The sequence below is a fragment of the Cydia fagiglandana genome, chromosome 19, assembly GCF_963556715.1.
Source record: "Cydia fagiglandana chromosome 19, ilCydFagi1.1, whole genome shotgun sequence".
In the NCBI taxonomy this organism is placed as follows: Eukaryota; Metazoa; Arthropoda; class Insecta; order Lepidoptera; family Tortricidae; genus Cydia; species Cydia fagiglandana.
In genome coordinates, this window is record NC_085950.1 from 3,573,903 (window position 1) to 3,588,605 (window position 14,703).

Consider the following 14,703-nt stretch of genomic DNA (forward strand, 5'->3'; position numbering starts at 1 on the left):
ATTTGTCTGAAACAGTACACAATTAGTAATTTCCTCGACAAATCAGCGATTGCTGAAACCAGGCGTGGCTCACTCCGCGATTTCGTCGCTTTGCTACGGGTAGCTAAAAGTACATCTGTTCGACCCCAATTTTGGGGTTTGCCATAAGCCGCGCGTGGCGCTGTCGCCACCTAGCGGCCATATCTGTGCTGATCGTGACAGACGCGTTTTGTTAGAGAGTGAGTCTTCTGTACCAAGTACTATTACTTATTCTGTGCTGAAACTAAAAGCTATCGCTGCTTTGTCGAGGAAATTACCAATTGTGTACCGTTTTAAAGAAAAACGCTTGTTGACGAAATTTGCCGTATGACGGAATTGGCCGTATTAAGTTTTTTAGCCTAACCGAATATTCCGCCGAATATTCGGTATGATCTGAACCGAATATTCGGCCGAATTTTCGTATTCGGCCCATCTCTAGTTGAAACAAATCCTCAAAATGACTTCTCGTATTATGACGACAATAAATGACGAGCAATCTCCGCGATCCATTTAATCAAGCAGTTTACAAATTTAATTAATCTTTTGAGTGATTATTAAAGCTTTTGTATTTGCCGGTATTTATTAAAAAGTTTTTTGACATTACGAAAGACGATATTAAAACGTTTGCTAGTATACCGGGTGTTTCCTGTAATAAGCAATAAATTAAATAGGCTGTGCTCCTCAAAATGACCAACATTCGCTCCGCAATTTTTAAAAATAATGGTAACATTCCATTTCTAACCGCAGCTCCACTACCGGCACTGAACGCGTCGCTGTCATTGTCAATTTCCATAGCAAAATTGACAGTAATGCAGCTGGTTAGAAATGGAATGTTACCCTAACTTACGTTTTGATTTTTATTACACTTTAAAGTTTGTTCTAAAGGCCCCTGTACACTATGAGCCAGCGCCGGCCAGTCCAAGGGACGTAGCCATGCGGTAGAATGAGATGGCAATATCACTTGCTCCCTCTAACGCATAAATGGCTACCCCAGACTGGCCCACGCTGTCCCGTTGTGTACAGGGGCCTTAAAGGACGTCAAGTGGTGCCAAACCTAATACGAGTAATTGCTCGAAGTAATGCTGAGCCGAATGGAGCCGAGTTTGCCCGAAAGGAGAAGTGTCTTCCCCACTGTTTGTACAGTCGACGTCAAAGATATTTTTACATTATTCGCCTTATTACAAAGGAGTAAGGTGCAAAAGTGTAAACATATCTTTGACGTCGACTGTACCACGGTCTGTACATATACTGTCAGGCGTGGCTCACTCCGCGATTTCGTCGCTTTGCTACAGGTAGCTAGCTAGCTACAAGTGCATCCGTCCCACACCAATTTTGGTGGCTAGCCATAAGCCGCACGTAGCGCTGTCGCCACCTAGCGTCCATATCTGTGCTGATCGTAACAGACGCGTTTTGTTAGAGAGCGAGTCTTCCGTACCTAGTACTATTATTTACTCTGTCCTACTGTTTGTTTGTCCACCATAGAGGTACAATCATATAGAGATGATACGGGGGAGGGGCCAAATGACCGAACGAGATGCACTTATAGAAATTTCAGTAGGAGTAGCAGAGAAAGCGGTATTATTGCTTGTCCTTGTCACAGTCTCACTTTTTGTTTGTTGCCCACCAAAAATTTAGTATGGTATATTGTGGGCAACAAATAACCCGACCGAATTACGTAGATTGTTTTTGGTATGTTGTCAGGAATGTTAAAACGTGTTTTTAATATTGTCGCTTCGCGTATGTTTTGTCCCTCACGGAGGTACGCGTATAGCTCATCTATGTAATACTACGTCTATGGTCCACACCAATTTTGGTGGCTAGCCATAAGCCGCGCGTGGTGCTGTCGGCACCTAGCGGTCATATCTGTGCTGATCGTAACAGACGCGTTTTGTTAGAGAGTGAGTCTTCTGTACCTAGTACTATTATTTACTCTGTCCTACCGTTTGTTTGTCCACAGATCGCGAATGTCCGGAGCTCGAGCAGCCTGAAAACGGAAAGGTGGCAGTCACCGGCAGATTCTTCGGGGATAAGTAAATATCAATACCATACCATTCATTAAGCTTTTATTAAAACATATATTAAATAACAAAATAATTAAATCATAAATCTAGCCCTAAATTAGCCTGAGGCATTGTTCCCAGGACGCTGGCCGCGTTCCCCCTCTGCACAGCGAGGCTGAGTTTTTGTGCGAAAAAAGGGGCAGCTCGTAGGTCGCCAGACACCCAGACTAGTTTGGTAGAAATTTCTTTAACCAGTTTTTTGGTGTCTGACGACCAAGGACCGAGAGTTTCAATTGCAAGAGCCGCAAATACATAATTCGGTTGCAAAAATGCGTATTTGCGACACTTGGTAATTTGGGCGTCCATTCATTCAGTCATTCAAACGCTTTTTTAAAGCGCGTTGAAAAAGCTGTCGTGTGAATGGGGCCTTAGTCCTCGCCTGCACGGTACGGGGGCGACTATTAAGCCCTTACCCCGTCTCCCCCATACCGCGCAGGCGAGGACTCGTTTAAGCGGTCGGACTATGATGTCTATAATAGATCTAGAGCAGCGGTTCTCAAACTTTTTTGGTGACGGAACCCTTTTGGAAAGCGAAATATTTGACGGAACCCCAAACTAAATATTTTCGTTCGTCACTGTCGACCAGATATACCTTTTGTTTTTTTCTTATTATTACAAGTATTTTCGCGGAACCCCAACAGAGGCTTTGCGGAACCCTAGGGTTCTGCGGAACACACTTTGAGAATGGCTGATCTAGAGACCTGTGCTGACTCTTCTTAATTCCCCAGGGCCGTGTACACGTGCACGCACGGCTTCCACGTGGTGGGGCTGGCCAGCCGCAGCTGCCAGGCCGACGGCTCCTGGGCCGGCATGCCGCCAGCCTGCAAGAAGAACAGTAAGTCACTCACGTTGGGGTTAGGGCTCCACGTGGGGCTGCCAGCCGCAGCTGCCAGGCCGACGGCTCCGGGGCCGGCATGCCGCCAACCTGCAAGAAGAACAGTAAGTAAGTCACTCACGTTGGGGTTAGGGCTCCACGTGGGGCTGGCCAGCCGCAGCTGCCAGGCCAACGTCTCCTGGGCCGGTATGCCGCCAGCCTGCAAGAAGAACAGTAAGTCACTCACGTCGGGGTTAGGGCTCCACGTGGGGCTGGCCAGCCGCAGCTGCCAGGCCGACGGCTCCTAGGCCGGCATGCCGCCCGCCTGCAAGAAGAACAGTAAGTCACTCACGTAGGGGTTGTTAGGGTTCCGTACCTTAAAAGGAGAAAACGGAATCCTTAAGGTGGCCACTAACGAGCCTTCCAACAGTCCAAATTGCGTGGCTGCAATCCAAAATCGGTCCATGAATGTCAAAAACGTACAATGTTCAATATTAGGATGCCGTCCATTTGGATGAATCCATTGTAACGGCATCCATTTCGAAGGCTCGTCAGTGGCCTGCTTTATAGAATCACTCGTGCATCTGGCTGTCTGTTTGTCTGTCACAGCCGATTTATGTGATAGCATAGAGAAAAAATATATAAATTGCTCACTCCATACATCAGTTATACCTTTACCCTAGGGAGTTATACCTTTTTTTTCACAATCCATAACTCCCGCGGGAACGATATAGGCTTTTGTCCTTCAGTACACCTGCATGAAATAGGGTATTTTTCGAGCAAAGGTGATGAAAAAAATATAATGGCTCCTCTACACGATGGGCCAACGCCGGCCACTCCAAGGGACGCAGCCTTGCGGTAGAATGAGATAGCAATATCACTTGCTCCCTCTAACGCATAAATGCGTCCCTTGGAGTGGCCGGCGTTGGCCCATCGTGTAGAGGAGCCATAACATGTAATGGCTGAAGTTGACTTGTCCTCACACTAGTGTATTAAACGTCAAATTAATTAACACTTATTTACACCCCCATTACACCGCGGTATGATAAACGGGATGACTCACACTAGACCGGGCCAGGGCCATGTCGGAGCTTCCGCGTCGTTTTCTATGGAAAGCACCACGACACCGATCAGCCGTCATACAAAATAGCATGCCGGACGCCTCGGCCCGGGCCCGGCCCGGTCTAGCGTGAGTAAACCTCCAGACAATCATAAAACCTATCTTCATATTTATCACGCCCCAAGTACCCGTGAAACCTATCTCTTTCCATCAAATACCGAAATACAGCCTAAGTCGCCCCAGGCCATAAAATATCGGCGTGGAATATAAATTATCTTGGGAAAATCCACCTCCATTATTAAGGCCCCAGTACACAATGGGCCATCGCCGGCCATTCCAAGGGACGCATTTATGCGTTAGAGGGAGCAAGTGATATTGCTATCTCATTCTACCGCATGGCTGCGTCCCTTGGAGTGGCCGGCAATGGCCCATTGTGTACTGGGGCCTTTATCTGAACATTCTGAAATACTGACCTGGGGGCCGATTTTTGAAATTCGATCACTCGATTTCGTGTATTTCGTTAAATGATATCTCCACTACTAGGCGTTTAAATTCTACTAATAGAATTGAAATCGAGTGATCAATACCACTAGATTCCAAATTTCGATCGCTCGTATTTCAAAAATTAGCATTTCGCCGTTTTCCACCGATTTTCGAGTGACGAAATCGAGTGATCGAAATTCAAAAATCGGCCTCCTGAGCTGTAACCGCGAAAATCGAAGTTCGCAAATTGCGGGCATTTTTCTCTGTCACTCTTATTACGCCTTCATAGGAGTAAAAGAGAAAGATCCCCGCAATTTGCGAATTTCGGTTTTCGCGGTAATCCCTCTGATATCTCCTTTAAAAATTGTGTATTTCAGCTTTTGGTTAGAGGCTAGTAAATATTGTAAGACTGAGAAACCCGAATGTACCGTGTGCCTCATCATTAAGGTGTCATTCTATGGAAATTGTCAAAGAATGATTTTACTAGTGACGTTTGTTTACATAGTTAGCAAGTTCCATAGAATGACACTTTTCTATACCGGGTGTGGCCTGTAACACGAGCAAATAATTAAAACATAGATTGTACTCCTCAAACGGTGACACTTTTGTTCAACAACTTTTAAAAATTATGATGTATTTAGACACCCTATTTTTCATACAAAATAAATATTATCTTCAATGGACGCTATCGCCACGCCATTATCATTGTGATTGACGTTGCTTGTCACGCCTTAAACATAACAAAATTGGCAATACATTGCGTCTTAGAATAAAATTTAAAGTGTATTAAAAATCAAACTACAAGTTATTTTTAAAAGTCGCTGAACAAAGGTTGGTCAGTATGAGGAGTACAGCCTACGGTTTAATTTTTTGCTCATATTATGGGCCACACCCGGTATACTCGTAGTATTTTTCAAACGCGATGTGTAGGGCGATATTGACAGCTCATTATATTAAACATTTTCATCAGAACCACAAAATTCTGTCCACAACGATACCATCGGATATCAGATTAATTTTGCTCCGTGGTCCATATAATGTATTACGAAACACCTCACACAAAAAAAGACCTTATTTCGAATGCAATAAAACTCAAAACAGAAAAAGCTGTATTATACCAATTTCATTAATGAAAATTGGACTTAGTGTGTTGGTGAATAGAATTGAATTCTCTTTGAGTACCTATTAGCAGATCCGGTAGATGAAATTTGTCAGTTAAACAGGAACTCAATTTCGTTACAATAAGGTTGAAAATGGAATGACATGTGCAGACATACTGGTTGTATAGTGATGGGAAATGGGTTACCGGTAATTGGGTACTTTCCTCTACTTAAAATAAATTATTTCACACTGTGCACGAAATAAAGGACCAGATAATTATTAGAAAAATATAAATAGCAGTTATTTTTAAACACAATTTCTATTTAATTAATCTGATTGATAGTTGTTTATTTTTTTTTTTTGACCTTGCTATGTGTGTATCATTATTTCCGATCTGTATTGTTGTGATATCTGTGTTTTTAAAAATTGTATTTGCATGCATTTCTATGTGTTTTTTATGCAAATAAATGATTGAATATGAATATAATATATTGAAATATAAGAAGTAGGTGAGTTGACCGTGACGTCACTACATTCGTTTTCATATAAATTCCATATTAGCAAACCGTTTTGACAGTTCTAATTAAGACGGTGATTTGACTAGTAGGAAAGAAGCCAATTATTTTACAGTCGAAGAAATCACTACACCTTATAAAACAGAGTCCCCCACCGCGTCTGTCGTGTCGTGTGTCGTGTGTTTGTTCGCGATAAACTCTAAAACTACTGAACGGATTTTCATGCGGTTTTCATCTATCAATAGAGTGATTCTTGAGGAAGATTTAGGTGTATAATTTGTTAACCCGAGCGAAGCCGGGGCGGGTAGCTATAGCTCTGTGTCTTAAGGTACTTAAATTAAAGTAAACAAAATTAAAGTAAAGTAGGTACTTAAATAAAATTAAAGTAAATAACAAATAAGTAAATTAAAGTAAAACAATATATATTCATTTTCGGGTGGTTTCAACTTTAAGGTTTTATTGATTAACCGACCAGGCCGCGTAGCCAAGATGCCGATCGCTTACGCTCCGTAGCGATCGATACGCAACTGTCACTGTCGCACTAATACGGAAGAGTGATAGAGAGACCTAATGCTTTTCGTTGTCGAAGCGATAGCGATTGTAACCTTGGCTAGGCCGGCTGATACAAAACCGCCTGGATCAGTCACTGAACGACCTGACTTTAACTTACATTATTTGATCATGTGACGTTTTCATCTACCCTCAAATGGCTCCTATTTGAGATTAGATTTTGATTACTTTTATTTAAAAACAGTATACATAGTTCGTTTTTTTTAGCATTAGAAAGAACTTGAAAGAAGGTAAGCGGTCTTGACATGTCTTTTAATTGAAAAACGCTTTTAAAAAATCAATAAGTATTAGGTACTTATGAAAGCAGAAGAATATAAATGATCGTATTATATTCATAATTGTTACATATTTACCGAAACTTATTTTTATAATGTGTTTTTCAATTAAAAGACATATCAAGATTATTTACCTTATTTCTAATGCTAAAAAAAACGAACTATAAAGACAGCTAGAGTGATACTTATAGTACTTACCTACTGGTCTAGTTGGATGGTTTTATGTTTATATTCAAAATAATGTTCCCGGAAATATAACAGGAATATAAATATAAGTACATTTTCTCAGCACTAGTTGTGATTTTGTGAATGAATTACACGGGCCGCAATGAAATCTCGTTTGCGGTTGAATTAGGTAGATTTTTGGGAATGGAACGCAGATTAAAATGTTTTATGCGAATGAGGATTCGACCGAATAAGGTTTTGATTAACGTAATGGCTTTTAGTGTCGGTTTATTGAAAATGTATTCAGCTTATTTACCTCTGGGTTTATATACAGATAGCGATGTCAAATGTGTTATTTTTGCGACTACAAAAGGAAAACATTCAAAGTGTAAAGTCGAATCCAATTGAACGCTATTATAGTTGTACAACAAGAGAGCAAAGCTTGATATTTCTTTGAGTGCTTATTTTGAGTCTCTATTCTATTCGCTACGCTCGTGAATCTATTATATAATCTTTCGCTTGCACAGGACTGATGGGACTCAAAAGCACAGGAGATGTAAATAGCTTTGATCTCGTATTGTACATACAACTTTTCACCTCAGAAATGAGAACATAATTATTAGACAACCAGAACCTGAAAAATGTAGGTAATCCTTCTTCATCACTTACTCACTTAAGTTTTCTTAAAGATATTTTAACAATTAATAGTAAATACCGCAATCAAACGCAAAAACAAAACGAAATAAATTTCAGTATAATAATATGGAAATAACGAACATCAATTCACACTTCAATCGACAATTTTTTTTGTAAAAAAACTTTGCAAGATAGGTACGATCCGAATCGCGGGTGCTATTCGTCAACCCTAGTCGAGCAATGTGCGATTTTTCTCACTGTTTACTACAAGTACCCTTGTTCGAGTTGCTGAGGTGAATAATATATTTTCACCACACGAGCTTGGAAAGGCTTACTTTGCACTTCAAAAACTGATAGCAAAGTTGCATTTTATTCAAATGTGAGGCAAAGTAATCAAATGCAAATTTTGAGTTGTTTTTTTATGTTTGCTTGTAGAATTGACTTTTAAATGATGATTTTGGATGATGAATATTTAATAACATTCATTTTGAGAAGATTTGTTTTGATTTTGTTTGATATTTTACATTTAATATTTGCTTCGGGTTGTTGTGGTGAAAAATATTGTTTCACTCGGGGGCAAATTTTGTTTAACCCTCGTGCTTTGAAACTCTCGCAACGCTCAAAATTACATTTTTCGAACCACTCGCTACGCTCGTGGTTTAATTTTGGATTCTTTCGCTTGCTCGGGTATCAATTAGCACGAGCGGTTAAACAACAACTTTGCCCCCTTGTAAAACAAATAACTATTATCATACCGCTAACCCCGGGTTAGTGGCGCTTAATACAGTGTGGAAAGATAAGTCGGGACCTGGAGGGAAACTACCTTAAATCCTTAAGCTAAGCTAATTCTGATAAAAACTGGCCAAGTCAAATCTAACCTGCTTTAAGATCTCGCATTTTTTTTAAATAACAGCAATTGTTATAGGTATCCAATAAAGCAAAGAAATAGAGTTTAATACTTGTTTATAATGTTATTTTGTTCCTATAAATACATATTTGGATTTTGCATAGAACTTGGCACTCATTTAAATCTCCATTCTTTTTGCGGCGAACCCCACAGCCAAGCATAATTTTTGTATTGAACTTGGCTCTCCTTTTTTACATTTATGTTTTTGATGGTATTATTTACGTGTATCATAGCGTTTTGTTTGCTTTCCTGCAAACGATTGTCATCTTGGCTCCTACATCAGAAAATTATATGTATATACTCTAATCTGGCCACGACCATTACCTATGTCTGAATAACCCTTTAATGCCGGTTGTACACACTCGTCGTGAGTCTCTCGCTAACGGCTCGGCCACGACATCGAGCGACTTGCGACGGCGGGAGCGATAACCATAGGTGGGCCGAAAGGTCCGATCGTTGTGTCATGCTCCAACCTATGGTTATCGCTCCCGCCGTCGCAAGTCGCTAGATGTCGTGGCCGAGCCGTAAGTCTCGTCACCGCTCCGACGATCTAATCGGAAAACGGCGAGACGAAACGAGACGAGTAAGAGCGAGACGAGTAATAGCGAAATGAGTAGCAGCGAGACGAGGAGGGAGCAGGATGTACACAGTACACACTCGTTCTCGGCCTTTCTCGCGGTGTCTCGACGAGTGTGTACAGCCGGCATATTTAACCATGCACTTAACCCCGCACTTTCCCCCCCAGTCTACTGCCTGCAACCCCCCACCATCTCGCACGCCCGCCACTCGGCGCTGCCCGAGCAGGCGACCTTCGACCTCGACGCCACCGTGCAGTACCACTGCCACACCGGCTACGTGACCAACGGGTTCCCCAGGGCCAAGTGTCTGGCCATCGACAACCAGGCCTCGTGGTACGGCCCGGACATCAGCTGCGAGCGTGAGTACACCACGTCACACTGACACCACTACCACTACCAGACCAAGGCCCGACCTATTAGTTCACACTGACAGAGATAGCACTACCAGACCAAGGCCCATGCCTTACATAGCAATGACAGAGATAGCATTATTGCTTGGGATTGGGATCTCATGCTATACTCGTATGCGCATATAGTAAAGCGGTTTGTGCAAAGTATCCTTAATAACCACAGACGTCGTGCTATAATTTACCCCCACATAGGGTCATTTTCCACTGAGGTCCAAGACTGCGGGAGCGGGGGTTTTTACTGAGTCTGCAAATTTCATTCGTGCGAGTTCACAAACATTAGTTTGAACCCTTTCTCACCTCCCCCTCTCGCACCTCATCCAATAAAACTATATGCAGAAAGCTAATAGCAACACTTCCATTAGAGTATTAGAAGACACATGAGGAGGGGGTGGGTTAGTCCTGCCAGCCCAGCTCCTCGAGGAATCCTATCAGATCTTTAATGTTGAGTAGGACCTCGGGGAGGTCTCTCGGGGATCCGATATGTTTTGCCCTGATGGGTCCACTCCGCTGCATTCCAGCACCACGTGTGAGGCTGTTTCTTCTTTTTCCATGCGTCCACGGCTATATACTGCCATAGGGGACTGTCTGTGACACCTGTTATAAAAAGATGTTTTTTTAAATAGGGTAGGGTGAACGTCATATTAAACATGTGACGTCCCACTGGTAAACGTACCCTATGGCGGTTGGCGCTTACGCTATTATTAACGTCGCTCCAATATTATTGCGGCGCTATGCGACGTAAGCGCCAGTAACCATAAGGTACCTTTTGCCGTGGAACGTCACATATTCACTGCAAAACGGGATCCTGCAGATATCCGTACCCACAAAAAACCGAATATTGCCATGGGAAAGGCTCTAAAAACCCATTTCTTCTCCAGCCCGCTCCTGCGGCGAGCCCGGCGACGTCCCCCACGGCTGGGTAACCGCCGACTGCCACACGTTCGGTTGCCGCGCCGTCGTGCAGTGTGGTCAGGGCTTCGAACTGGTTGGGAAGGCGGAGCGCTACTGCCAGGCCGACGGCGCCTGGGCACCCAAGGAGCTACCCACCTGCGTCCGTGAGTAGATTCTATATCTTAAAATCAAGAAAAGTTTGCAGCGGATTTGGTAGCCCACGCAGTGCACATGTTATTTTAACCGTCAAACTTCTATGAAATTATGACCTATATATAACACTGACACTGCGTGGGCTATCAAATCCGCTGCAGACTTTTCTTGGTCCGACTCTAGATGGTCAAGCAAATCTTGTCAGTAGAAAAAGGCGAAATTCTAATTTTCTGAGACGATATCCCTTCGACATTTTTCAAATTGCCGCCTTTTTCTACTGACAAGATCTGCTTGACCAACTTTATATTGGGGTTTTGGTTGTGAGTCTGAACACGTTGTGTGAAGAGGAAAAATGGTTTAGCTTACTTCAAAAATTTGAAAACTTCAAATAAATAAAGCTGTTGTTGTAGGGGCTAATTCAAATATTTAAAACGAACTATCCCGCCGACTATATGATGTCCGTAGGACACTTTGTCTCACTAGTGAATCACTATGGAGTACGGACTCATAAATTTTAGGACATTCATAAAGGAGATTAAAACTACTTAATTAAATAAATAAAGGAGGTACTTATTCCTATTCCTATTCTAAGTAATATGTGTAATCACAATCAGGCTTTAGAATCATATGATTTAAAAACAAAATGATCGTGTCAGAAAATACACAAACTGATAACACAGTTTTTATAAATGCTGTCCTTTTTAGTCTTAATGGTTCTGCTGCTGTAATTAATAGGATTGTGTTATCAATTTGCGTTAAGAGGGAACTGAGGGAAGTTTAGCGCGTGATCGAAAAAGAGAAAACGTTTTTCCACTTAAAATATTAAGTATTTTCCATTCTGATTGATTTTTTAGTAGGTATATGTTATTGACACAATGAAAAACTAGGTTTCAAGGCTTACCTTTTTTTCAAAATTTGCAATACTTACTTACTGCTATGGCGGAACGACCCGATGTGGATCTTGGCCTCCGACACCAAAGACCGCCATGCAAATTTTTGGCTTTGGACAGAGTACCAAAGCCAAAAATTTGCAATAACTACAAAAAAAATAGTACATTTCGATGCTAGTGCGGAAGGTATGTCATTACTTCACGAGTACCGAGATATCTTGCCACGAGCCGCAGGCGAGTGGCAAGACTCGGGACGAGTGAAGAATGACATTTCCGCACGTGTATCGAACGACGTTTTTTAATACAGTTGCGAAAAAATAAGAAAAACATTGTTAATCGTACACTAAACAAAAGTGGTAACAGTGACAGCTCGGTTAGACGTCGTCTTTAAGTATATTATATCTATGGGCGTTTGGCAGCTATTCCGTTCCATTCAGTCAACTTATTAAGAACGGAATTTTCAATATTGAATATTAAAAAATAAACGTGTTATAATGATGAAGAGGTAAGTAATTAAATATGAAATATGTAATATTTTTCGTATTCTTACATTAACGGTAGGTTTTTATGCTGATTACGACGTTTAAAGGAAACTAATATTAACACTCATCAATAAGTAGTCATGAATTGGAACAAGTATAAATTTAAAAAAATTGGAAAAGTAAAAAGCACTAGTTCGAGATAACCAACTTTCCGCACGCTAAACAGCTACGTAAAGTAGCACTTTTTGAGCAACTGTATTAAAAAAATATTTTTAAAGCGAAAGCTATAAACGTAGAAATTATGCTGAAGCGACCGACATCAAAATCAAACTGATATGTTAAAGATTTAAGTAGTGGAAACCGTTTTCTCCCGCAATGGAAATTGTATGAGAAAAGTACCTTTTGTCAGTAGCTATAGGTACTTCTTAAAACAAATACAAAACGCACAGACTCACAACTAAAACCATGAACGTGAATTTATCCTGTACAGTCGCCATCATATATATCGGAGCGGCCAAGGTGTTCACAATATCTGAACACGCACTCTAACGCCCTGACAATAGACGCGTGCTCAGATATTTGTGAGCACCTTGGCCGCTCCGATATAAATGATGGCGACTGTACGAGCATTTTGCTTCGTGACAATGTAGTTGCCAATTTCAGTGTCGTCCTTCATCTTGGAATGTTGCATGGTTTTCGAATTATTGTGAATAATGGGGATCTACCCACAATTTTGACACCGATATAGTATTATGAGAGAGATGATATAAAAACATAAATCAAAACAGAATAAAATAAAATAGAAATCGTTTATTCAGAAACACATCAATACAATAACACATAGTAAATACAAGGCAAAGATAAACAAAACAGTAAAAATAGATATGTGAAGCCGAAATGGAATCCACTCAGCAATGCAGCTGGCACATCAGCGTGGTCAACGGCGATGGTTTTCTAATACACTAAAATAGTTCAGAAATTCACCTATCAATTTTTAGACACATCAAATTATTAGAAAACGTATTCAAGTATTCGTCGATATGCCTTTAGTTTCATTTTTTCTTGGCAAAATGTTAATTCGTAATAATAATCGGTTTTATAATGACCGATATTATCCAAACTGTAATTTCAGTTGTGAATGGAATATACTTACAACTATAAAATCATGTCTTTATATCTCGCTTTAACAATAACCACCTCTTTATATGACCTGTGCCCTGTTTATCAAAAGCTTGTAACTTTTCATACAAGCGGAAGTCCCTTTTTGACAGCTTTTGTTAGAAAGGGACTTTCCACTTGTATTACAAGTTACAAGCTTTTGATAAACATGGCATTAATGTTTTTTTTTTTGTATTATTTGTTTTAATAGAAAGATCTCTCATTTTACTAAAAATCGGTTAGCTCGCATGGCGCTTCCTCTGTCGTGATATCATGGCTATCATAAGCAATTTCATTGTCATGACGCAATTAGTTTAGTGGAGCTCTCACTGAATTGGAATTAATTAAATATTTCAAAACGGTATTAAAGCCATCAAAATATATCTGAGTAGATAAAATTTTCAGTGATAAATTATAACCCCCCTATTCATAAACGTTTACTAAAGTTGACAAGCCGATAATAATCGTTTGTCCCTTTCCATCATACCAATACGTCGGAAAGGGATAAACTATTATTATCGGCTTTCAACTTTAGTAAACGTTTATGAATAAGGGGGTAAATCTGATAAAATTTATTTAACATGGATAGGTCATGAAGTAAAATACAATATTTTAACTTTTATTAACGTTGTTCAAAAATTGTGTATCCAATAATAGTCCCTTGCGGGATCCCAGAGCTATGCTTTTTAATCCTTACTAGATGAGATATATATAAAATATATTGGATGGTTATTGATCAAGGAGCTTAAGTTACAAAAAATGCCATAAGCACATTTTTTTTCAAGTTTCCTGTATAGCTGATAAAGTGATAACGTTGGTGTCAAAAGCTTTAGCCAAGTCTAAGAAGTGATCATCTATGTTTTCAAATCTGTTCTGTAAATAAAAAAAAATGTCTACTTAGATATATTTAAAGCAGGCCATATGTTTTGACAGAAATTAATGCAACGCCTAAAACGATTTGCAAGTTGGAGTTAGACCATGAAAAGTCTGCAGCGATTTTGATAGCCCACGCAGTGCAAGTGTTATTTATACGTCATAATTTCATAGACGTTTGACGTTTAAAATAACTGCAGACTTTTCTTGCTCTAACTCTATTAATAAACAATGATTTTCTTAAATAATATTTGCTGGAAGCCAGTGGGATCTTCACTATTTTAATCTCTAATAATGAAATAAAAACCATCTTTTTTCTCCTTTCCTGCTGCTCAATAGAAGGAGGAGAGAAGGGGACAGATTGAGTCGATCATAACATTACGTAGTGTGTTTAATGAAACATATTTGTGATCATTATATTATATACTTGTTGTCGTATTCAAATTCTATGACAGTAGTAACAATCCTTCTGAATTTTGTCCGAGTCAAAATGGCCATGATAAAATTTTACTTAAAATAGATCTCTACTGCCCTTAGCGTATTTAAAACTACATGTGTGTAGATCATTGTAGCAATGGCTTTAAATCGATGTTGATCGTGCAAGAATTTACTGTATAATAATTTTATCTGTACCTTATTAATGCTGTAGTGAAAAATAAATTTA

General features: G+C 40.2%; 1 protein-coding gene across 1 annotated transcript in view; it reads left to right on the top strand.

Annotated features, from left to right (window-relative positions):
* LOC134673884 (protein lev-9-like) overlaps positions 1–14,687 on the top strand; it is a 175,548-nt gene extending 160,861 nt beyond the window's left edge. The window contains exons 4-8 of the mRNA XM_063531939.1: positions 1,976–2,048; positions 2,807–2,913; positions 9,350–9,541; positions 10,471–10,647; positions 14,379–14,687. Coding sequence (XP_063388009.1) covers positions 1,976–2,048; positions 2,807–2,913; positions 9,350–9,541; positions 10,471–10,647; positions 14,379–14,404 — 575 coding nt within the window. The 3' untranslated portion in view covers positions 14,405–14,687. The remainder of the gene's footprint in view (positions 1–1,975; positions 2,049–2,806; positions 2,914–9,349; positions 9,542–10,470; positions 10,648–14,378) is intronic.
* The last annotated feature ends 16 nt before the right edge of the window (positions 14,688–14,703 follow it).